Source organism: Centroberyx affinis, unplaced genomic scaffold, assembly GCF_046629955.1.
Source record: "Centroberyx affinis isolate AG114_WGS23_722 - 3 ecotype Tasmania unplaced genomic scaffold, CSIRO-AGI_Caff_v1 ptg000112l_1, whole genome shotgun sequence".
NCBI classification, from domain to species: Eukaryota; Metazoa; Chordata; class Actinopteri; order Beryciformes; family Berycidae; genus Centroberyx; species Centroberyx affinis.
Genome location: NW_027278814.1, coordinates 209,767 through 231,185, shown reverse-complemented (window position 1 = coordinate 231,185; position 21,419 = coordinate 209,767). Strand labels below are relative to the sequence as shown.

The 21,419-nt window shown below is 44.2% G+C and overlaps 3 protein-coding genes across 10 annotated transcripts; 1 reads left to right on the top strand and 2 right to left on the bottom strand.

Moving 5' to 3' along the window:
* Nucleotides 1-46: 46 nt before the first annotated feature.
* cdc34b (cell division cycle 34 homolog (S. cerevisiae) b) lies at nucleotides 47-6,044 on the bottom strand. Of its 2 annotated transcripts, XM_071526647.1 has the most exons (6): nucleotides 6,020-6,044; nucleotides 4,005-4,162; nucleotides 3,776-3,862; nucleotides 3,490-3,587; nucleotides 2,125-2,259; nucleotides 47-1,988 (listed from the first exon to the last, which is right to left on the bottom strand). In XM_071526647.1, exons 1-6 carry the CDS (start codon nucleotides 6,042-6,044, stop codon nucleotides 1,778-1,780), a joined length of 714 nt encoding a protein of 237 aa, XP_071382748.1. In that variant the 3' UTR covers nucleotides 47-1,777. The 2 variants fall into 2 exon arrangements, with proteins under 2 accessions (XP_071382748.1, XP_071382741.1); XM_071526640.1 differs by lacking the exon at nucleotides 6,020-6,044 and having other exon boundaries at nucleotides 4,005-4,775.
* On the top strand, nucleotides 5,454-11,815 carry cactin. Its single transcript, XM_071526620.1, has 10 exons — nucleotides 5,454-5,775; nucleotides 6,145-6,796; nucleotides 6,922-7,017; nucleotides 7,329-7,474; nucleotides 7,664-7,826; nucleotides 8,711-8,825; nucleotides 8,991-9,183; nucleotides 9,738-9,860; nucleotides 10,151-10,527; nucleotides 11,110-11,815. The coding sequence occupies exons 1-10, from the start codon at nucleotides 5,477-5,479 to the stop codon at nucleotides 11,598-11,600; spliced, it is 2,655 nt and encodes an 884-aa protein (XP_071382721.1). The 5' UTR covers nucleotides 5,454-5,476; the 3' UTR covers nucleotides 11,601-11,815.
* A 463-nt stretch (nucleotides 11,816-12,278) lies between these two features.
* sema4e (semaphorin 4e) lies at nucleotides 12,279-19,867 on the bottom strand. 7 transcript variants are annotated; one of them, XM_071526952.1, is made up of 17 exons: nucleotides 19,527-19,867; nucleotides 19,339-19,374; nucleotides 18,342-18,382; nucleotides 17,966-18,255; nucleotides 17,672-17,817; nucleotides 16,945-17,007; nucleotides 16,750-16,848; nucleotides 16,502-16,601; nucleotides 16,291-16,413; nucleotides 16,025-16,173; nucleotides 15,627-15,805; nucleotides 15,379-15,535; nucleotides 14,964-15,186; nucleotides 14,643-14,758; nucleotides 14,097-14,254; nucleotides 13,971-14,023; nucleotides 12,279-13,547 (listed from the first exon to the last, which is right to left on the bottom strand). In XM_071526952.1, the coding sequence occupies exons 4-17, from the start codon at nucleotides 18,072-18,074 to the stop codon at nucleotides 12,865-12,867; spliced, it is 2,358 nt and encodes a 785-aa protein (XP_071383053.1). In that variant the 5' UTR covers nucleotides 18,075-18,255; nucleotides 18,342-18,382; nucleotides 19,339-19,374; nucleotides 19,527-19,867; the 3' UTR covers nucleotides 12,279-12,864. The 7 variants fall into 7 exon arrangements, with proteins under 7 accessions (XP_071383053.1, XP_071383021.1, XP_071383063.1 ...); XM_071526920.1 differs by lacking the exon at nucleotides 19,339-19,374 and having other exon boundaries at nucleotides 18,342-18,419; XM_071526962.1 differs by lacking the exon at nucleotides 19,339-19,374.
* Nucleotides 19,868-21,419: the final 1,552 nt, after the last annotated feature.

Below are 21,419 nucleotides of genomic sequence, written 5' to 3'. Positions count from 1 at the left end.
ATCTAAACCACACAGCACATTATTAATTAAAAGACTCAGAGCTAAATAATTTTCCGATAAATCTTTATTTTTCGGTTTTAAATAGCCAAAAATAAAAAACACAGGTAAATAAAACAATAAGGTGATCATCCATACAGCTACATGTGCATATCAGTTATGGTTCCTGTTGAAGCTGTAAACCAACTCTGAAGACCACCTAAAGGGTAAAATAGTTCCTTGTCTTAATTTTTTTTTTTTAATCATACTTAATTATCCTGAGAATTGCAGTATGAAGTCCAATTTGAGTAAATAAAACAATCAATATTGCTGATGCAAAAATACACACAAAGGACACCCACACACTCAAAATCATATCATCACCTGTCTACCCTCCACCAGCACACGAAAATAAATAGTCATTACAAATAAAACATGGCGGCCATTTTCTTTTTCACTTCTGGGGACTCTCTCCAAAAAGCTTCAAAAATCCCGACTGATACTGCAACGACATTTTTTCGACAGACACAATTTTTCCAACAGAAAACTTTTGCCAATCCAACCCAATGACCTCATCGCATAATTCAAAATCCTTCTCAAGCAAAGATCGCAGGCAGGATGTCTAACCAAAGAAAGAGACTAAAAATAACAAAGCTTGCAAGAGAGCAAACAGTGAACATAGACAAGAATACAGCAAACATTGTTTCATCGTCGTAAAATGTTTTGAGCTTTCTTTTACACTGCTTTCGGTCTTTGGCTCCGTCAGGCCGCCCGGAGAGGGGAACCTGGGGAGAAATGCGCCTTTGATCTGTAATTAGTTCTGCCCCCCTGATAAGCTTCATCATCATAAGCAATTCTTCAGCTGAGCTACTTCAAATAACAAAACCTCACACTCAAATGACAGATAAAACACATCCAACGGTTATCGCCAGAGGCCCGCAGCAAAATTCAGTTTCATGTTGCCGCAATGTTCACATGAAGATTTGACCTCATTGTCCAAGTTTGCCAGCAGGTCCTCCAGACTGAGAGTTCTCTCTGGGATCTCCATCATCACGAGTCTGTTGAGACTGAGCTGAGAAAAGATCACAATGTCGCTAAACAGTCCACCTGTAAAAGAAACAAAAAGCTTCCAAGATGGTCTGGCATGCACAAGAGCTTTGAAAAAAAGAAGAAAAGTGTCCCGTGACGACTCGGGTCCCTTCCTATAGAAGCGAGACAGCTTGTGCACCTTGGAAATGTAAGATTCAACGTACGTTTGCAGTGCATCGTTTACACATACAAAAAACAGGCTGTTTGAAGTCTTCAGTCTTCTGTAAGTCACTGAGGCCAACTACTGGTGAGCAAGACCCAGCTGCGATTGGGGAAATAAACATATGAAAGAGACTGAACACGGTTTGTAAGCGTTTGCACCAGTACAAAGGTTGGGCGGTTTTGGATATTGGTATTAAACCCACAGAACCCTATATGGGGGGTTGAGCAACACAATGAGACATAGCTATAGTTTGAAGTTATTTTCTCAAAATAAGGTTTTTAGGTGATAATGAAAATAGTTTGCAAAATCAGGTGCAAAGTTTGTGCTGGTGCAAATCTTACCGGGTCAGACCCTTCCTCAACGGTGCATCGATTTCGGTCTCTGAAGAGAATTCAGAGGCTAAGGAAAAAACATCTCTTCTCAGCGGTTAAAAAGTGGGAGGCTTCAAATCTTTCTTGGTTGCAGACCTATAATGTCTGGCAACCCTGACAGAAAAGGGGTAGCGTACGTCAGCTCGATCGGGGGCGTTGTCAAAACAGCTCAAACGCGTCATGACTCTTCGTTGCCCGAGTCGTCTTCGTCGTAGCAGCAGTCGCCGTCCTCGTCCTCCAGGTCCTCGTCGTCATAGTAGTCGTCGTAGAAGAGGTCGGAGCCTTCGTCGGGGGGCGGGGCGCGGGTGCGGACGCAGTACTCGGCCAGGGTGGTGGGCACCTTCACACCGTCGCGCTCAGCGTCTGCCTTGGTGGCCAACACCTGTTTCCTGAGGGAAACGTGAAAAAATATATACACATGGTTAGTCTACACTCCTAAGCCCACAATATGTATTGTCACATTTTTGTACTGCGATATATTGTCTCATCCCTAGTTTGAACGGCTGATATTGTGTGACTGTTCACCTGATGATCTCTGCATATTCCCGGTCCTTGCCCTTGCTGTCCCTCCATTTGCGGTACATGACGGAGGCATCCACATTGGCAGGAGAGAAGGTGTTGGGCTCGTTCAGCAGCGAGATCACACTCAGCAAGATGGTCCTGAAGACACACACACACACACACACGTGAGTGACAAGTCAAACTGTACTGGCTATGGCATTGTCACAAATAATGTTTGTTCAAAAGACAGTGACTTGGCTATTTTAAATGCAGATTAAGCTTTTTTTTATTATTTGATGGGATTCAATGGGGAATAGCACTCGATTTAAGAGTAACCATAATCTGTTAGTGCTTTTCTCACTCAAGCCAGTTATCTCTCCATTCCTTTGTCATAGACTCTCAGTGGAGCTGTACAACAGTGTGACTTTAGGTATTATCCAGCAGGACGAACTCTTCACTCAAGTTCTGATTCCATAGGGCAGTAATGACTGTTCACCAGAGCCGACTTGCTCTACAATATTTTGACCAAATTTAGTCCCAGTTTTGCTGCTCCTGGGGTCGCATATTCATGACAGACTGGAAAGAAAAGTTTTTGTCACAAATATTCTCACACAAAAATACCACCCTCTCCCCTCTGAATCATATCCTCTCTCCCATGTCTCCCTCCTCCATTTGCTCTAATCTGCTCAAAGTTTTGAAATGAATCCCCCTTTTCCCTAAGATTTTTTTATATCTCTTTTCCTATCATTTCTATCTTACATGACCTGGATAAAAGCACAAGTTACATGTAGAAAATGTATTTTTGATGGTTCTTTCCAAACATTAGGCATATTTTGTTTATGTTTGGGCATTAATTGGGTTCAATTACAGGTTAGTTTATGGTGCAGCTTTTTTTTTTTTTTTTTAGCAGTGATGGGGAATTTCCTGATCTGGTGGCCTTTGACTGCTTAATGAATTATCTATATATTTATGAAAATAGTGCATCCACACAGATACACAATAATGCACTATTGTTCCAAGAGCAAGAGAAAATGTTTGAATTTTGAAACTCAGTGGTTTTCCCTATAAATTGTGCAGGTCTAGAATTAAATAAGTGACAACTAGCCAACAAAGAAAGAGAGACGTCTTTTGACAGCATGGGCCAAAAGCAGGTCGCCTTATAAATGTGTTTTTGTGTTTTGGATTTCATGTTAGTTTCTAGGAACTTCTGAAGAGGTTCCACTGACAGACAAATGTCATGTGATAAGGGCATGCGGGGGAGGGACAAGACTGGAAAAACAAGTGAAGTGGAGCTTGGAGGTGGGGTTGAGAGAGGCGACCGGAGAAAAGGGGCTATTATTACATGTCGGCCCACGTGAAGAGAGCTCAAAAGTATGGAGGTGTGCTAACCTGACATTCTGGGTGGGATTCCATCTCTCTGAAGGCAGCTCTCCGCTCTGGGGGTCGTCCACCGGAGGGTGGAGTATGGAGATACACACATCTCCATTCTGAAACAGAGCAAACAAACTCCCATTACTGTCAGATACATCATATGACCATTATAGACTGGTTACCTTAAGGGAAAATTGAGTAATAAGGACACAAGTGCCATCATGACAAGGTGTAGTCAATGTTCCTATATTTATTATTCTATAATCCAGTCCAGGAGACTCACACCCTGACTGTAATACTTCACCTCGTAGATGTTGGGGTGCCACATCTTAGTGAGGAAACGGAAGGCAGGTGGGGAGTATGGATAGTCAATAGGGAACTTGATCCGAGCCTAGGACACAAAATACAGGTAAATAATTAGTGTAATACATGTAAACACACCGTACTGCAGAAGAAAGAAAATGTCAAATAGCATTGTACACTGTTAGTGATTTCACTGTGGGACAGTGTAATCATGTAAGTAGTGCCCTTACCTTAAAATATCCCCCTTCATAATGAGTGTTGGGGGGTCCGAAAATAGCCACTTCCCAGTTGTACAAATCTGCCTCGTCTACTAGTGTTATTTTGAATCCCTCGACGGGCTCTTCTTGAAGACTCTTCATTTCGAGCATAAGTGCTTTCTGTGAACTGGCTACATGAGAAGGACCGTGTTGCGCCATAGCTAAGTAGGAAGCTTTCAAGATTATCTCGAGTCGACAGCTGACGAATTTGTTTACACGAACACAGCTAGCCTCGCTAACGTTAGCCAGCTGGTCTGACAACACTAAAAAAAAAAACCTTCTTTGTTTTCAACGCTCGGAGACAATGAACAGGCCAAACCAGCCAAGCTGCGCACAAGTCAAACAAAGGTTTTGTTGAATTGCTCCACGGTCCAACAGATTATTTACCAAAGTTAATACTTAAAATCTGGTAAATTGACCAAACCATCGTGGCTGAACAGCGCCTACAGCTCTAGTTCACCGACCTGGCACGACAGCCACGGATAAGCCGTAAATCTAACGATAGCTGCTGGCTAATGTAAGCTAACAAGCTCTGTCTTATCGGCCAGCTGAACCCGAGAGTGCGCGAATATTTGCTAACTCGCTGTTTCTCCGACTCAACTGTTGGATAAACAACGGATACACGGAAACTATCGGTCTGAAATGTTATTATACAAAATGTCCAACCCCGGTCGTCAGAAATTCACTTGATATCTGCCTAACAGAAGGCTGAGTAAAGAAGAATGTTGCTGAAAGGAGTCCCCTCTCCCCTCAAAACAGGCAAAGGAGCCTAATACTCTCTGGGATTTGTAGTCCGATGTTCATATATAAACATGATTATTTTCCAATCAAAGCTAAAAGGAGGCTACATAATGCCATATAAAAGTACTTTTAGTACACCATGAAATATCATTAAGTGAAATAGCGTGAGGTATCATCTCTATTTTTCGAAATATTTAATTGGAACTGAATTTAGAGAACTACATTCGCCAGTTATCTGACATCAAGTCAACACGAATGTTGTTTGTGTTTCTGAAAAACATTTTCACTGTCAAATTATTTAAACACAGCGGCACGTCTTTATAAATTTGATTTAATTTAGTACATCTGACGTGATACAAATCTCACAAATCTAAAAAATAAAAGCTATTTTTATATTTTGTTTCCCTTCCCCCTCTATCGCAGTGACGTCGTCAAATTGCGCCAGGAGTTGTGGCAAGCCCCTTGGTGGTTTTTCATTCGCCTGAGTAATAATTCTGAAATCAAAGAAACCACTGTAATGTAATCTGAATAAGAATAATTGTTTTAGAGTTTGAAGTACAAGTTGGTATCGTTTTATTATTGTTTTAGCAAATCCATATAAACATTGAGTACTATGAAATCAGTTAATATTTTCAAACGTTAACTGTTAGCTCCTATTTACGCGACGGAGTGCAAACCGGACCCAATAATAAGAAAAGTTCGCCATGGGTTCGAAAAAGCGTCGTCGATCCCGGTCTAGATCCCGAAGTCGGAACCGAGAGCAAAGGAACCGGACCAGACCTAGCAGATCACGATCTCCAGAGGAAAGGAAAGGTCGCAGTCGGTCTGCGGATTCGAAGCGAAACGCCCGGAGACGTGGCCGGTCCGGCAGCGGAGGCTCCAGCAGCAGCGGCGGCTCTGCTGGCCGACATCGGGCTCAACACAGAGACCATCCCGGCTCCAGGAGCGACCCGGAGAGGCGAGGGGCACACCGTCCCAGGACCAGATCTAGGGATCCATCCAGGTAACGTTACCTAATAATATCGCTGTCTGCTAGCTGTTAGTTTATCCTAGGCACTAATTAGCCAAGACTGCTAGCAGGTGGGGCTGGGGAACAATTCAATATGATCGATTATCGTCGTTCAGTGGAATGATATCGATATATGGTGCTTCTTGGATATCATGACACACAATTCTGCTGTCTAAACTGATGATAACAAGCACATTTTATTTAAAACCGCAATGGGATGAACATTAATTTATTTAACATGTGATTTTGCATACGTGAGCCATATCGTTATATATTTCGACAAAAATCCTTATGATTGTTGTGATATAGTACTAGCACGAAGAGCTCAATCAGTTAAAATGCAACTCGCTATCTTTGTCTCAGTTCTGATTCAGATGACCCTAAACTGGGGAGGAGGAAGGAAAATGAGAGCCGGAGAGAAGCTCCAGGAGAGAGGAGAAGAGGAAGGTCTCCGTCCCCATCTGAGTCCCGCGGGGGGAGCAGTGACAGAGAGAGGATGAGACGGAGGAGTCCTGACAGAGGGAGTCCCATCAGAGATAGAGACAGGCAGAGGAGGGAGAGGGACAGAGAGAGGGAGAGGTGGAGGAGCAACAGCAGAGACCGGGAGAGACAGGGAGACGGGGACAGAAGCCGAGACAGAAGGCAGGGGAGTGAGGACAGGGAGCGAGAGAGGGGAGAGAGGAGCAGCGGGAGGGGCGAGGGAGACAGAAGGAGGCCTCTCTCCGGTTCACCCGACTCCTCTGACAGCTCGGGCTCGGAGCGCGACAGCCGCGGAGGCTCGCCGAGGGGCAAAGGGTCCGGGCACGTAGACAAGGAGGAGAAGAAGAAGCAGAAAGACATGCTGAAAGCTCTGGAGACCCCCGAGGAGAAGAGGGCCAGAAGATTGGCCAAGAAAGAGGCCAAGGAGAGGAAGAAGAGAGAGAAGATGGGCTGGAGCGAGGAGTACATGGGCTACACCAACGCAGACAACCCCTTTGGTGACAACAACTTGTTAGGCACATTCAAGTGGCAGAAGGTGAGTGGGAGAGCAGCTTGCAATAGCCTTTGATGCACTTTTTTTTTATTTTTGCAGGCATTTGTGTGTGTCTGTATCCAATCCAACACTCTTGGTTTTGTGTGTGTGTGTGTGTGTGTGCTCAGGCGTTGGACAAGAAAGGCATCGGCCATCTTGGAGAGAAAGACCTCAAAGATAGGAACAAACGCATTCAGGAGGAGAATCGCAGAGAGCTGCAGAAGGTAAGACATGGGGTATTTTTCTTGGTTGGTTGGTATTACTGTGTGGCTCTATAAGTGCATCAGGCCAAGCTACGGTTAGTGTGCATCAGTATAATGTTGTGCAATTATGAGGAACAGACTTGCTTTACTACCTGTAGTATTTGTGGCTGAAAAATATGAATTCTGTAAAGCATTTCTTTTTTGCTTCTTACGTGTATTATCACTATTTATTAAAACTCTGTCTGCAGATTCCTTTTGGGCCTGCTCATACTTGGAATATTTGATTAAGAGCCCACTGTAAACATACTAAATCATACCTAATGTATGTGTAGGTGAAACAGCTGCGTCTGGAGAGGGAGCGAGAGAAGGCCATGAGAGAGACGGAGCTGGAGATGCTGCAGAGAGAGAAGGAGGCGGAGCATTTCAAGACCTGGGCTGAACAGGAAGACAACTTCCACCTGCATCAGGCCAAACTACGGTTAGCATGCATCAACCAGTGTTGTCCCGTTGGTGGCAGCTTCCCCCTTTTTTTTGTCACAGATAATTCCATGTAGTGGTTGAAACCATTTGTGAGCACAATTCCAGTTTGCATCCCTACATGCTAGGCTCATACACTAATTCTTTAACATATGCATTGTCTTATAAACCTTGTGTGTTGTGTGTCTAGGTCTAAGATTCGTATCCGTGACGGCCGTGCCAAGCCCATAGACCTGCTGGCTAAGTACATCAGTGCCGAAGATGACGATCTAGCCGTCGAGATGCACGAACCTTACACCTTCCTCAATGGGCTTACAGTCACCGACATGGATGATCTGCTGGAGGACATTAAGGTGTGTGTGTGTGTGTGTTGTAAAAGGAGGGAGGCAGTGTAATGTAATCATTGATGGAGATTTTAGTATTGTACTAACCTGTGTGGTCCCATGCCTGTAAAAATTCTGCCCTTTTTCACCTCCTGTAAAATATCCAGTAAAAATATCCTCACGTAAAACTAGTCATGACCAAACTGACATCCCTGAGATTGTTAGTGAATATTGGGTCATTTTCTTTGGGAAAGGACCATTTGCTCAAATTGCACTTGAGATCCGTGTTCACCTCAAACTGAGATCAGACCCAAAGTCTCAACTCTGGTCCTGTTGTGACTAGGGCTGCAACTAACGATTATTTTCATTGTCGATTATTTTCTCAATTAATCGATTAGTTGTTTGGTCTATAAAACATCAGAAAATGGTGAAAAATGTCGATCAAAACCCAAGATGACGTCCTCAAATGTCTTGTTTTGTCCACAACCCAAAAATATTCAGTTTACTGTCATAGAGGAGTAAAGAAACCAGAAACTATTCACATTTAAGAAGCTGGAATCACATAATTTGGACTTATTTTTCTTAAAAAATTACTCAAATTGATTATCAAAATAGTTGGCGATTAATTGAATAGTTACTAGTTAATAGTAACTAATCGATTAATCAATTAATCGTTGCAGCTCTAGTTGTGACTTGTCTTCACTCTTGCAGCCATGCTATATCGTTATTGTTCGAAAACATCACCGACAGCTGGAGTTACATTTGGTACATTTTTGGTGGTGGCAATGCATAAATGGAGCAGACTGGTTGCAGAGATCTCTTGTCCCATGCAAATTGGACATTAACATTACAGATATCCCGAAACGAACGCAGTCTGAATAGGGCTTATGTACTGTGTGTTGTTGCACTAATAGGTGTATATGGAGTTGGAGCAAGGGAAGAACGTGGACTTCTGGAGAGACATGACCACCATCACTGAGGACGAGATCAGTAAACTCAGAAAACTGGAGGCCTCAGGGAAAGGACCAGGTACCCAGAAGCATCATTTTCTCATGTTTTATATCAGCCTAGTTCCTTATTCTGGTTGCCTTTGTCTCCGGCTGTATTGTAACAGGACTTTATCTTACATCTGCATCTGTATTAATCTGATTCATCAATTGTTTGTTTTTCTCACACCATCTCTTTGACCCGCAGGTGATCGTCGCGAGGGCATCAACACGTCAGTGAGCACCGATGTCCAGATGGTGTTCAAAGGAAAGACGTACAGCCAGCTGCAGGCGCTGCACCTGAACATCGAGACCAAGATACGGGCCGGAGGATCCAACCTTGATATCGGCTACTGGGAGAGTTTGCTGCAGCAAGTCAGGGTCTACATGGCAAGAGCCAGGTACGCATGTGGGAACCCTCATGTGTCACTGCTGTGTAGTCAGCTAGTCAAATAATAACGGACGTGGCTGCTGATCACTTTCTTAACAGTTGTTTTGTCAGTGTTCAGTTGAATGTGTGTTTGTGTGTCTAAGTATCCTGTATTTTGGCTGCATTTTTGTTCATTTAGTCATTTAGCAAGATCTATATTTCAGCACTCAACATATCGTGTAGGCTGTTTCAACCCTTGCCTCTACTGGCACTGCCAGCACAGCTTGAGTAAACATAGACTGCTTGATTGTGCGCCACATCACAGTTGCAAAGAATTATTGTCATTGTAGCTCACTAACACACTTTCAGTGCTTCCCAGCATTAAGTCTTTGTTTCTGGAAAACTGCATCAACCAGAAATGTCAGATTAGCACATTGCAGCACACAAAATAAATATACATGGTTGGCTGTCTGTTAATGTGGGCAGGCCACCCAAATATAAGCAATATATGGGAAAATACTGGGGGAATTTTAATTCAATTAATTAAAAAAAATTGTGTGATGACATAATCTCACTGTGTCTTAGGTTGAGAGAGAGACATCAGGATGTGCTGCGTCAGAAGCTGTTCAAGCTGAAACAGGAACAAGGAGTGGAGAGTGAGCCTCTGTTCCCCATCATCAAAGAGGAGCCGGAGGATGAGGAAGCTGAGTAAGTTCACTGGAAACACACGCACACACTACACACATCCTCACCGTGAGACATGGGGACCTACCTGGTGGCTCAGTCTCTTATTCATATTTGCAGATGACAGTGATATGGTGGTTTCAAAGTCCAGCTCACACTATCCTGCTGTCAGATCTCGCTTTCATGTTTCTCTTCAGTGTGTGTGTGTGTGTGTGTGTGTGTGTGTGTGTATTATAAAACACTAATGCAAATACTTGAGGATGGATTGGCTGCTCTCCATATGAAAATGCAAACACACATGCTTTTTGCAACAGGACAGAGAGAGCGGGAGAGGCCGCTGCAGAAGAACCCGAACCGTCCTCTTCCTCCCCCACAACCAACAAGAACAAAGAAACAGAAGAGGAGCAGGATGAGGAAGAGCGCCCGACCACATCTACGGCAGGACAGGCAAAGCAAGATGACGATGCAGAAGAAAAGGGTAGCGAGAAGGACGAGGAGGAGAAGGGCGAGGTGGTGGAGGCGGTGCTGACGGAGGAGGATCTGATACAGCAGAGCCAGGCGGAGTACGACTCGGGCCGCTACAGTCCCACGCTGCTCACGTCCTCCGAGCTGCCGCTGGACACGCACACCATCACCCCAGAAGAGGACACACACAGGCTGCACCTGGCACGCAGACAGCTGCAGGTCACCGGTATGAGACCACACATACACACGCACACACAAGGTCAAAAATATGCCCCCAATATCTGTTGTCAGTATTCACACATGAATGTGACTACTGTCCCCCGTGGGCCACCGTAGGTGACTGATGGGAGCCCAGAAAAATAGAGCCGTTTTTGATCAGAAAACAACTGAGCACACATCAGAACATGTTGACACCACGCAGCTAGCAGTAGGAGAAAATATCGACGTCAATAAAAAATAAGACAATCAATATTGTAAAAAGTGGAAGATGGACTGGCTGGATACAAAGAGGGTTAACAGCACCATTGTCTACTATGAGGACTGCTGCCAGTCTCCAGCAGTGGGAGAGAAGTTAAAAAAAATCTTAGCAGTATGAATTGAGTGTTTATTTGCCAATATGTGATGCAAATCTACTTCATAGTTCAATAAAATTGCCCACTAAAAGAACCAATATGCCCCTAAAATTACATCAAGGGGGGCCAAAAAATGGCATCGGAAAAAGAAGTTAATTTCTGATCTGCACACAGAATTGTATTAATGTCACCATTGCTTTGTCCATCTCTGACATCCTCTCTCACTCTGTTATCAGGTGATGCCAGTGAGAGCGCAGAAGACGCCTTTGTACGTCGTGCCAAAGAGGGCATGGGCAACGACGAGGCCCAGTTCAGCGTGGAGCTTCCCATCACAGGGAAGATGTACCTGTGGGCCGACAAATACCGGCCCAGGAAGCCCCGCTTCTTCAACAGGGTCCACACGGGCTTCGAGTGGAACAAGTACAACCAGACGCATTACGACTTCGACAACCCTCCGCCCAAGATTGTCCAGGGTTACAAGTTCAACATCTTCTACCCGGACCTGATCAACAAGCGCTCCACCCCGCAGTACTTCCTGGAGCCCAGTCCGGACAACAAGGACTTTGGGATTCTGCGGTTCCACGCCGGCCCTCCGTACGAGGACATTGCCTTTAAGATCGTAAACCGCGAGTGGGAGTATTCCCACCGCCACGGCTTCCGCTGTCAGTTCGCTAACGGGATCTTCCAGCTGTGGTTCCACTTCAAGAGGTACCGCTACAGGAGATAGTCTGTGTACCTGACACCGCCGTAATGGACCAACACCCCAGTTACTGGGTTTTAACCATAGATCAGCAGTACTTTGTAATACAGTCAATGTGTTTTGTTGCATTAATTTACAGCTACTCTTATGCCAAAGAGCAGCTTTTGAATTTGTTAAAGCTACAACCCACTCTACTGTTGTTTGAAAAAGTAATTTGTATTGTAGTCTGAAGATTACACATTAAAGATGTTTCCTTTTCCCCCTGCTGTTGTTTTTACTGTTTTCAGGCTGCCATTGGGTGATAGAATGGTTCAGATGGTTTTCTAATTTGCACAAAATTTGAAGACAAATGTTTCAAACTGAAATTCATCCATTTCAAGTAGCACATCAAATAAGGTGCTGGGCTATTTCAGCAATGGTAAATTTAGAGTAGAGCCCGCACACTAGGAACTCCATTCATACACCTTTATTAGACAATGTTTCAATCATGGAGTTCCTAGTCTGTGAACTCTACTCTTTATCAATCTGAAATTTAGTAAATCTTCATATCCTCAAAAACAGAACTGTTGTAAAGTCTAAAGATGATTCATATCCACAGGTAACTTCCACATCCATGCATCCCACATTCTTAGCGAGTCTAATCTTGCCAAAAACTATTAAACCTGTCTCTATTTGCATACTAAAACACCACAAGGATCAGGTAAAAAGAACTTTTTAATACAGAACAAAAACTTTGCTGCTATCTTCAAAACTGTTGCAATGAGTTAGAAATAAAAGAAGGGCTCCATTTCAGTTCATGTAAATTCCATGTGAAAATTAAAAAATTAAAAAAAAAAAAAAACAACGTACAATTCTTTTAATCTAAAATAGTATTTACACTGATTGGTGGGAAACAGTCATTCACTTATTTTCAAAATATATACATCATTGTAAAAAAAAATGCAAAGTAAAAAATTATTCTCAATTCACAAATTCAAGTGTCCATGTCCATTGTACTTGTACAAAAATCGTAAGTATAGCATCTTTTGGTATATTCACTCTCAAAATGTATTTACAATCTCTCAAAACAAAGTTTCAACTAGTTGGAATATTGTCTTTTCAGACCCCAACTCACTTAAAGTCCAACAAAGGTTGAGCGAGCAAGGGGAGTTTTCCTTTTACTCCCTCAAAAAACCCACAGTTGAGCTAATCAATCCCGTAGTTTTGCCTAGAAGCAATTGTTTTGGCACATTCCCATTCATACGTCAGCCTTAAACAGCAAACTGTAAATATGACAATATATTTGGGATTTTCAAATTTCTGACTCGTCATCAATATACTGCAGGGATGGTAGGGCAACAGTTTCCTCCTCTGCAGCGCTGAACGCTACCGGCCCACCGGTGTGGTTGTTGTTGCTGCTGCTGCCGTTGTCTGCTCCAGACACCAGGGGCTTAGCCTCTGTCGACACAGGCCTCAGTGCATCTTGGTGGGTCACACCGGAGCCATGACCCCCCTGCTCCGATGGCTCCCGGGTCTCCCCTCGTCTTGCTCCGCTCTTGTCCCCGCACCTCCAGGGCAGAGGCAGGTGGCCTTTGTACAAGTTCCAGGCCAGAAGGGCAGCAAGAAGAATCACCAGGAGCCCCACTGCAGCCTGCAGTCCAGCCACAGACGGGCCTTCTCTCTGGGCCTCGGGTAGAGATGTTTGCCCCACCCCCCTGCCGGAGCCTGAGGCTACGCTGACCTGGTACTCCGCCACAGTGGTGGTGTACTTTCCGCTGTTGGAGCGCTCCACAGACAGGCAGCGGTAGCGACCGCCGTCTGAGGGCAAGGCGTTGAAGATGAGCAGTCCGTCTCGTAGGAGCTGAAGGCGAGTGGAGGGGAGCAGTGGGGCAGCGTCCTGCTGCCAGCTCATCTCTGCCAGGTTGGACGGTGGGGGGCAATCAAGCTTCATGTTGCAACCCAGCCCGATGGACATATTCACAGGCTTCACAGGCTCTGAAACCAAACAGAGATCCAAGATTTGTTGACATATGTGTAATGTTTTTTTTTTCAAGAATATTTTTATTGAATTTTACACAAGTAAACAAAATATACACAAGAAGTTTGTAAAGTGCACAACAGATATGTCAAGTTTAAAGAGCACATCAGAAATGTCGACTTTGCAGAAAACATCCCATGATAGAGGACCACATCGTGCAATCTTGTCCCAACATATGTGTAATAATTTTTTTTTAATAACACCCTACTGTTCGACCTTGTACAGTTGTGGTTCTGCATAGCTCAATGGGTAGAGAATGGTGCAACACTGCCAGAGTTAGGGGTTCACTTTCCACCGGGAACCACCCATGCTAAAAAATGTATGCACTGATGCTTTGGGTAAAAGTGTGCTCTAACTGGCATAAGATATGTTAAACTCACCAGAATCTGGGCAGAGAGAGGCAAGTCCTTGTTTCACACTCTGGATTAGTTCTCTGGGGTAGAAGATACAACAATTAAACCTGGGTTTCGATATTGTAGACAGTCAACACTACTCGCTCTACATACCTCTGTGCATCAGAAATGGCAATGCATTTAGCGGTAGTTTTGTCCCAGCCACAGTACGGGTCTCTGGCAAGAACACAGTCCATACAGGATAAAGACCTTCCACAGTTGGCCAGTGGCATCTGCACTGCTCCATGCTCTGAACCTGCGTACAGCTGGCCCTGTACACGTCAGATCCATCACACATACACACACACACACAGACTAATGATTAGGGATATGCTATACTGTAATACACTGTAAATGTAATACGTTTATTCATATAGCACCATTCATACATAGAATGCAACTCAAAGTGCTTTACACAAAATAGACTACTTAAAACAGGTGAATTGTGATTAAAACCATTACATTACATTAAAATTTCTAAATCAAAAATAGTCCAGCAATGGTCCAGGAATGACCCTCTATGCCATCGACAACAGCATTTCTAAAATGATCAACTCATAAAATGACAAACAATTCCACAGAAGAATAGAAAACACTGTAAAAGGGTAAAGAAGAATAGTAATTTAAGTGATTTTTAGGTCGGGTAGAGCTTTGTGTTACCGTGACGTTGGAGAATCGGAGGACTTTGATTGGCTCTGGGGGCTGGAAGAGCTCCACTTCCTCTATGATGAACATCTCTCCATCGTAGTTCACAGCTTTCAGCATGGTGCCTTGCTCTGTTTGTGCAAGAACACAAAATGATGCTATATTCACACACTGTTGCACATATTGGCTTGTACTTGACTACACTGATGTTGCAAAGGTCTCAAAAGCAGCAGTGGCAGTTTTCCATAGCAGAGTGAAATGTATAAGAACAGTACAATACATTACAGTACAATATAACTGTACAGTTGTGATACAAGCACACACACACACACACACCTGTGCCTATGAACATCACATGGTACTTCTTGCCATCCGCAGCCTGCACTTGGTTTACGATGATGCGTGTGAATGCAGCTCCCCTCCGCACCAGTAGGGGTCTCTCGTTTATTGGCAGGATAGTCTGGTCCATGAGCGGCCGATCTCTAATGAACTGAAGGGTCCGGTCTGGGAGGTCCAGGGTCTGAGTGATGCCCTGTTTACGAGCCTCATTGTCTATACACTGGAGAAGGAAGAGGGGAAGAAAAGAGAAAAGAGAAAACAACAGATTGGGAGAAGAAGGGGAGTTAGCTTCCTGCCGTGACACTTGTAAAAAAAGTAGCCCTTTGAGTCTCTCTCTCTCTTTTTTTCTCTCTCACACACACACACACACACACACACACACACACGCCTGCTGAGTAGTGGGCAGACTCACAGCTCCGGGCCGAGGGGAGGGGACATCTCCGGTGTACATCACCCACTTGACAAAAGAGGTTTCTACGGTTACTGGGTTCTTGTACTTCCCCTCTGAAAACACCCTGCTGATGTCGGACACACGGTACGCACAAACTGCAGACAGGTCTGATGTGTCCCTGAAACACACACAAAGAAAATGTTAGTCAAGTGTGTGTAAGACCTTTGACACCCCGAGACACACACACACATTCCTTCAATCAAACTTACGACTGCGGTGTGAAGACGGCGTAGAACACGCAGCTCTTCCAGTGTTGCTGCGGTTCGCACCAGCGGAAAGTGTCCTGGATGATGTATGGCATCTGGGACTCCAGCACTGGACAATCCACCCTGGCCTTCAGGAAGGATGTCCACTTCTTCTGCAAGGTCCTCTGACCTCCCATGTCCCCCTGAGAGAGCAGACAGACACGAGCGGACAATAACGCCACGCAGACAAATGGCAAAATAGGACCGTAAACAAACGCCGGGCGAGGGATGCAAGGTCAAGCAGCGGAAAGGACCGGTCGAGCGTAGCAGAGGAAGCGCTGTTAATTTGCTATTGTCATTTCAGGAAACTGGGGGCCCCCCAACAAATAAATACATGCACGGTAGACTCTGCACTCTCTCACCTTGCAGACGCGGGCCACGCGAGAGACCACCAGTTTGTTGCAGTCACACTCCACGGCGTTCTCACTGAAGAACAGGTAAACTTTGTCATCGTCTCCCTCGCCACTGTTCTCGCTCTCTGGCATCTGGGCCATGGAGACGAAGGTGGGCTCTGGTGGAAAAACAAAAACAAAACTGTCACTTAACTGCTAAGGCCCATACAAAAGACATCCACACATCACAGGTCAGTTATCCATCGCAGAACATAACATGCTGTCACACGTCTTACCGTGCAGCCAGGAGCTCTTGAACTCGGTGCGGATGGAGACAGAGCTGTCTCCTGAGAGAGAGCGCATCATGACAGGCTCAGAGCCCAGGAAGTTCATTGAAGTGGCCGAGTACAGGTCCTTACCTGGCAGGACGGTGAGCACAGAGGGGCTTTGTTTTAGGCAACTACTTCTTTCCCCGATTCCTTATCATTTTCTGCAATTGTTACTCACCAACCATGATGAAGGAATATCTCTGGAAGGGATCAAATGGACACTTCCCTTTCCCATCCTCTCCTGTCTTCTCAAGAGTCAGCTTTCCATTTGCATACGACTGCACAGACAAATACACAGGCTCAGAAAGTACTTACTTTTCAATCAACGAGTTATTTGAAATATTATGACTATGATGGAATAAACTGTTGATGTATACAGTTTGAAATGGATAAAGATTAGTAAGCACTGCTCCCAATTTGTCTCACCATATAATCACACTCTGGATCAAAGGCATAGGTTCCACACACGTACATCCTGCCATCCTCCATCGTATGCAGGATCCTTATATAGTTCTTGCACTCTATCTGTAAATGCATTTTAAAGTTATGACTAATACAATCTACTCGATATTCAATAGATCATAATGACAAAAGGTGCAAGAAATAATTGAACTGACCCACCTCTGCATTTTTCCCTTTGTTTTCACACTCCTCTATTTTCGTATCCGTCACTTCCCATTTCACCTGAATAAGTGAAAACTGTCTTAGTTGTTTGTTTTCTATTATAGTTCTAGATGTTTTCTATTATAGTGATGAATAGAAACCACTTATTGAGCCAAGAAAAGATTTGGAGCAGGGAGATGAGTGTAGGGTAGCAGGTTACAATGTAGTTTTAAGTAAATTAGCAAATTAATTTTCAATAAAGCTGGTTTTATGTGTTACTTGAATGATAGTTTTGAATGATTATTAGTGACTGGATCCATAGCTATGTTATGTCTTTTTACAGCACTGTTTGTCACTGTTGTGTCTTGAGAGTGATCTTACATGAGGGCCATCGGCTACAAAAGGGTTACTACCACAGGCAACAAGGACCTAATCAAAATCCTACAGGCAATTTGCTAATTCAGCAGAAGGATCTAGATGTAGATGCCGGCAAGTGCGAAAAGGAAAATATTAATCTGGCTGCATAATTTTGATATTGCATTTTTGCTTTTGCTGAATAAGGCAATTGCAATATGAATCTTGAAACACTTAGCCAAGGGCACAGTTTGTTCTTAAAACCCTCTTTGCCCTGGGCCAAGAAAGCTTTCATATGGCACATTCCATAGTGAGCTAATGCTAGCATTTAGCTGGCCCTGCTCCAAAGCAGTTAGCCTCATCTTTGCACCGTTAACAAAGGTGTTCTTACTGAAGCGTTCTTGTTGGAGATGTTGTGGAGGTCCAGAGCGTAGATGGCCTCCCTGGCGCCCAGCACCAGCAGGCCCAGGTCTTCTCTCAGCAGCATGATGGAATAGTTTGATACTCCTTCCTCACGAAACAGGTAACCGTTGTCCCCTGGAGAGAGTACTTGACTGGTTACCTTAGCTACAATTTAGCAACTACCAGGGATTAAGCTCTGTTTGGACTTGTCAACTTCGACTTGTCACATTATAAACCAAAATTGCACAAGACAGACAAATCCAGGTGGGATGGCAACACTCACTGTGATAGGGCACGGTCCTACGAGGGACGCAGTCCAGCTGTAAATCTTCCTCCGCCATCAAGGCCAGGGGGAGCAGCCAACAGAGACTCAGGGACAGCAGAGGATGCATGGCTCCTTTCTTTCAACTATGTGGAATTTAACCAATATCGTTTTCTTAAAATTCAATCATACTGAGGTAAAGGCGATGAATGGTAACGACAGGGTGAGGAAGTCCGTGTTGACTGGAAGACACTGGCCCCTTTACTGGCCCCGCTCAGCAGGCTGTCCATGGTGAGATGGATGGCACAGACCTAAGAAACAAAGAGGAGGGAGGCTCAAAGAGACGAGGTTGTATGGACATCATGACGAGTAGATTCACAAAATTACAGACGAATACCTGACAGAGAAGTGTGACACCTCCTCCAGCGAAACACCAAACTGTAAGAGAGGAGGAAGTGGGATGCGGTAGAGAAACCTTTAACGCATAAGACAAAGACGAAGTGAAAATGAACACGATGGATGAGGAGGGATGGCCAGAAAGGGCAGAGTGAGCTAAAGTCAGTGCAGCAGTAATTCTGTCAGTGCCATAGTGATGGTAATGCAGGGCCATGAAAGGCATTCAGCAGGGTGCAGGGATGTCAACCTCAGCTCTCCTGCAGCACCAAACACAAGCACACAATAAGAGATTCACAGAGAATGCCAAAGCCTGGTGTAGACTGCAGGGGGAAAAAACAAGGCTGTTGCAAGAGCTGTTACACACTCTGACAGGAAACATGGTTTGACTCAGATGTTTCATACTCACGGCATGCACAACTCTGATCCTACACAAGACTTCAAATATAGATTAGCAAAAGCCTGGGCCTGATTCTCTCTTTTGTAGTTAAAGTAATGTTAGTCGTTGTTTTCTCTGACTGTCCAGTGTTTTAATATCCTACTGCATGGGAGTGTGCGTCTCTCCTGAGAGGTGTGTTGTGTTTTCCTGATGAGCTGTGGCATGTCAGAGAATGCAGCTCTGATAAGATGTTTCACATATTTTGCCCTGGGGCCCTTAAGCCACCTTCAGTCTACACCCATCTGCACACACTCTACCTTGGCTTTCACATTCACACACTATATGTGTCTCCCAAATGAGGACCAGCACCACCACCATGTGTTGCAGAAGTTCAACCTGGAGGATTTTGTCAAAGATTTTTTTTAGTCTGAAATCCGTTTTCAAGTCACTGGTGTGGCTCTTGACTACAGGTTTTTACAGCACGCAAACTGCCACGCAATTCATTCACGTTGAAGTTCAAACTTCTCAAAAACAAACAAACTGGATAAATCATACTGTAATTGTGTGCGGCTTAACCAGGCACCTTGACCTACGGACAAACACTCCTTATCAACTCACTTACCTGCGTACGGACACGCCCAAGCCAAGGCTGCAGCAGCTTATGAGGGGGAAAAAAAATCAACTCCAACACCTGCAAAGCGTAAAGTCTACACTCCCCTCTCCGCGCTACTAGCTAAAAATGTGACAGCAGCCTACTACTTCAAAATATAAACGCGTTAGAAATGTAATTAACTCCCACACACTGCTTACCTTGAACTGTGAGACTTTTGATTCGAGCTTGCAACTTCCTTAAGCCTGCATGAGAAACGCCCCAGGTTCAGTTCTCAACCTAAGTGAGCTACACTCACACACATACACACACACATATACACACACACACAAAAGAAGCGCTTCCCTCCAAGAGGAATCAGCGGCCCAACAGCCCCTCTGTCTCTGTCAGCCTGTGAAAGAGACTGCTGTCGGCCCGCATTGTTAGGAAGAGTTTAAGCGCTCACATCCCGCGGTGAAAGAGATCTGAATGGCTGCTGCTTGCACGGCTCCGGTTGGCCCCGTGGTGTGTTTTTTTTTTTTCTCTCTCCAGGCTACAGATGAGAGAGAGAGAGAGAGAGAGAGAGAGAGAGAGCGCGGTGGAAGACGCGGATCCCCAGTCTGATTAAGTTTTCATTGTTACAAGCATTGTCATCTGTCGGTGGAGGGGGACAGCTGATTCAAGATGGGCGAGGGTAAAGCGCGCGGGAGCTTCTATTTTTTTCTGTCTGACAGATGTTTTTCTAACGTGTCCAAACAGGAATACTGAAACAAGTTGTCCCTCTCATCCCTCCTGATTATTATGGCTCGTCATGTATGGACAGGACAGGAGGACTGCCTAGTGGTGTGTTGTGGGAGATTTCTGGCCTGCATGGGGTCCTATAAAACTAATGATTTGACTTGAAAATATTTTGCATATTTGTGTGATTTCAATAATAATAGATGGCTTGTAGCTACAGCAGCACGGGTAGAAAACATGTATGATTATCCTCCAGTGGCTTGTAAAATCTAGCTGTAGCTTAGGCTCAACAATTAATAAAGATGAATAAATAATGAATAGGCTATAGCAGATCACCACACCATACACATCTATGTCACCTCAAAGTGCACCTGGCATAGGCCTAATGTGTGGATCTCAACACCATACAGCTTAGACTTTGAATTTAGTATGTGAAATGTGATCATGTGAGATGCTCTAAAGTGAATAATAAAGGGACTGTTGAAAAAGGCAGGCCCATGCCAAACTTTAAAAGAATAACTTGGACGATAGTGAGCATTCCTCAGACTTTTTTTTGGCAGGTTTTCCCCTCCGCTTTCTGTGGTAAAAACTAACCGTAATAAACAGGGCATGCTGTGTAACATTCTCTCTAATGATTGTGCTGATTGGTAATGATTCATTCTCACATTATCTTATTTCCTCGTTCTCGGCGTTGCCACAGGAAACTAAAATTTTCGATCAATCATCGGCAGCTCAGCCGTAGACACTGACTGCACACTAACAAGAGGAAATGTTTATGAAGAAACATTTACACTTTTGGGAAAGCGCACACAGGCTATCAATTGACAAAGGCATAAATAACATCCATGCAAAAACAATTTAATGCCCATAATATCTAGCAAAGAACACTATTCTTTGATAATAGTGACAAAATAGACACAACACATAACATACAAGTACAAACATACAAGAAACTGGTCAGAGTAAGAAGACACTTATGAGCCGATTAATCTCAGCTGACCTCGAGTGCTTACACACTTCATGTACATATATCTGGCCAAGCGACAGGAATAATGGCAAAGTTGAAGTAATCAGTTTTTCCACAGAGAAATATCTGTTCTATTGTTTCACCTCTTCAGACCTGCACTAAACGATACGCCTGTTGTAAAAGGTAGAGAGGTAGGTGTAGAGCATGGTGTAAAATTGGTACAAAGCCAAAAGTCTAGTTTTCTTAGATGCTGGATTCACACAGGAATGTAAATTTCCATTTTTATAACCACATGTGGATCAGATTCAGTACTTGTTTGGCCTACAATAAAAAAAGAGATCAGATCTGCACCACAAGTGGTTAAATGTTTTGTTTCTGTGTTAATTTCCCCATAGATGGTGTGCTGATA

Bases quoted from the DNA above. Each gene is read 5' to 3' on its own strand.
- cactin (XM_071526620.1), top strand. From the start codon at position 5,477: ATGGGTTCGAAAAAGCGTCGTCGATCCCGGTCTAGATCCCGAAGTCGG. The intron at 9,861-10,150 runs GTAAGTTCACTG...TTTTTGCAACAG, and splicing joins CCGGAGGATGAGGAAGCTGA to GACAGAGAGAGCGGGAGAGG. The intron at 10,528-11,109 runs GTATGAGACCAC...CTCTGTTATCAG, and splicing joins CAGACAGCTGCAGGTCACCG to GTGATGCCAGTGAGAGCGCA.
- sema4e (XM_071526952.1), bottom strand. From the start codon at position 18,074: ATGCATCCTCTGCTGTCCCTGAGTCTCTGTTGGCTGCTCCCCCTGGCC. The intron at 16,414-16,501 runs GTGAGTAACAAT...CCGTCCTGCCAG, and splicing joins ATATTCCTTCATCATGGTTG to GTAAGGACCTGTACTCGGCC. The intron at 14,255-14,642 runs GTAACACAAAGC...TGACGTGTACAG, and splicing joins TCCGATTCTCCAACGTCACG to GGCCAGCTGTACGCAGGTTC.
- cdc34b (XM_071526640.1), bottom strand. From the start codon at position 4,190: ATGGCGCAACACGGTCCTTCTCATGTAGCCAGTTCACAGAAAGCACTT. The intron at 3,863-4,004 runs GTAAGGGCACTA...TTTGTGTCCTAG, and splicing joins ATGAAGGGGGATATTTTAAG to GCTCGGATCAAGTTCCCTAT. The intron at 2,260-3,489 runs GTTAGCACACCT...GTGTGTCTTCAG, and splicing joins AATCCCACCCAGAATGTCAG to GACCATCTTGCTGAGTGTGA.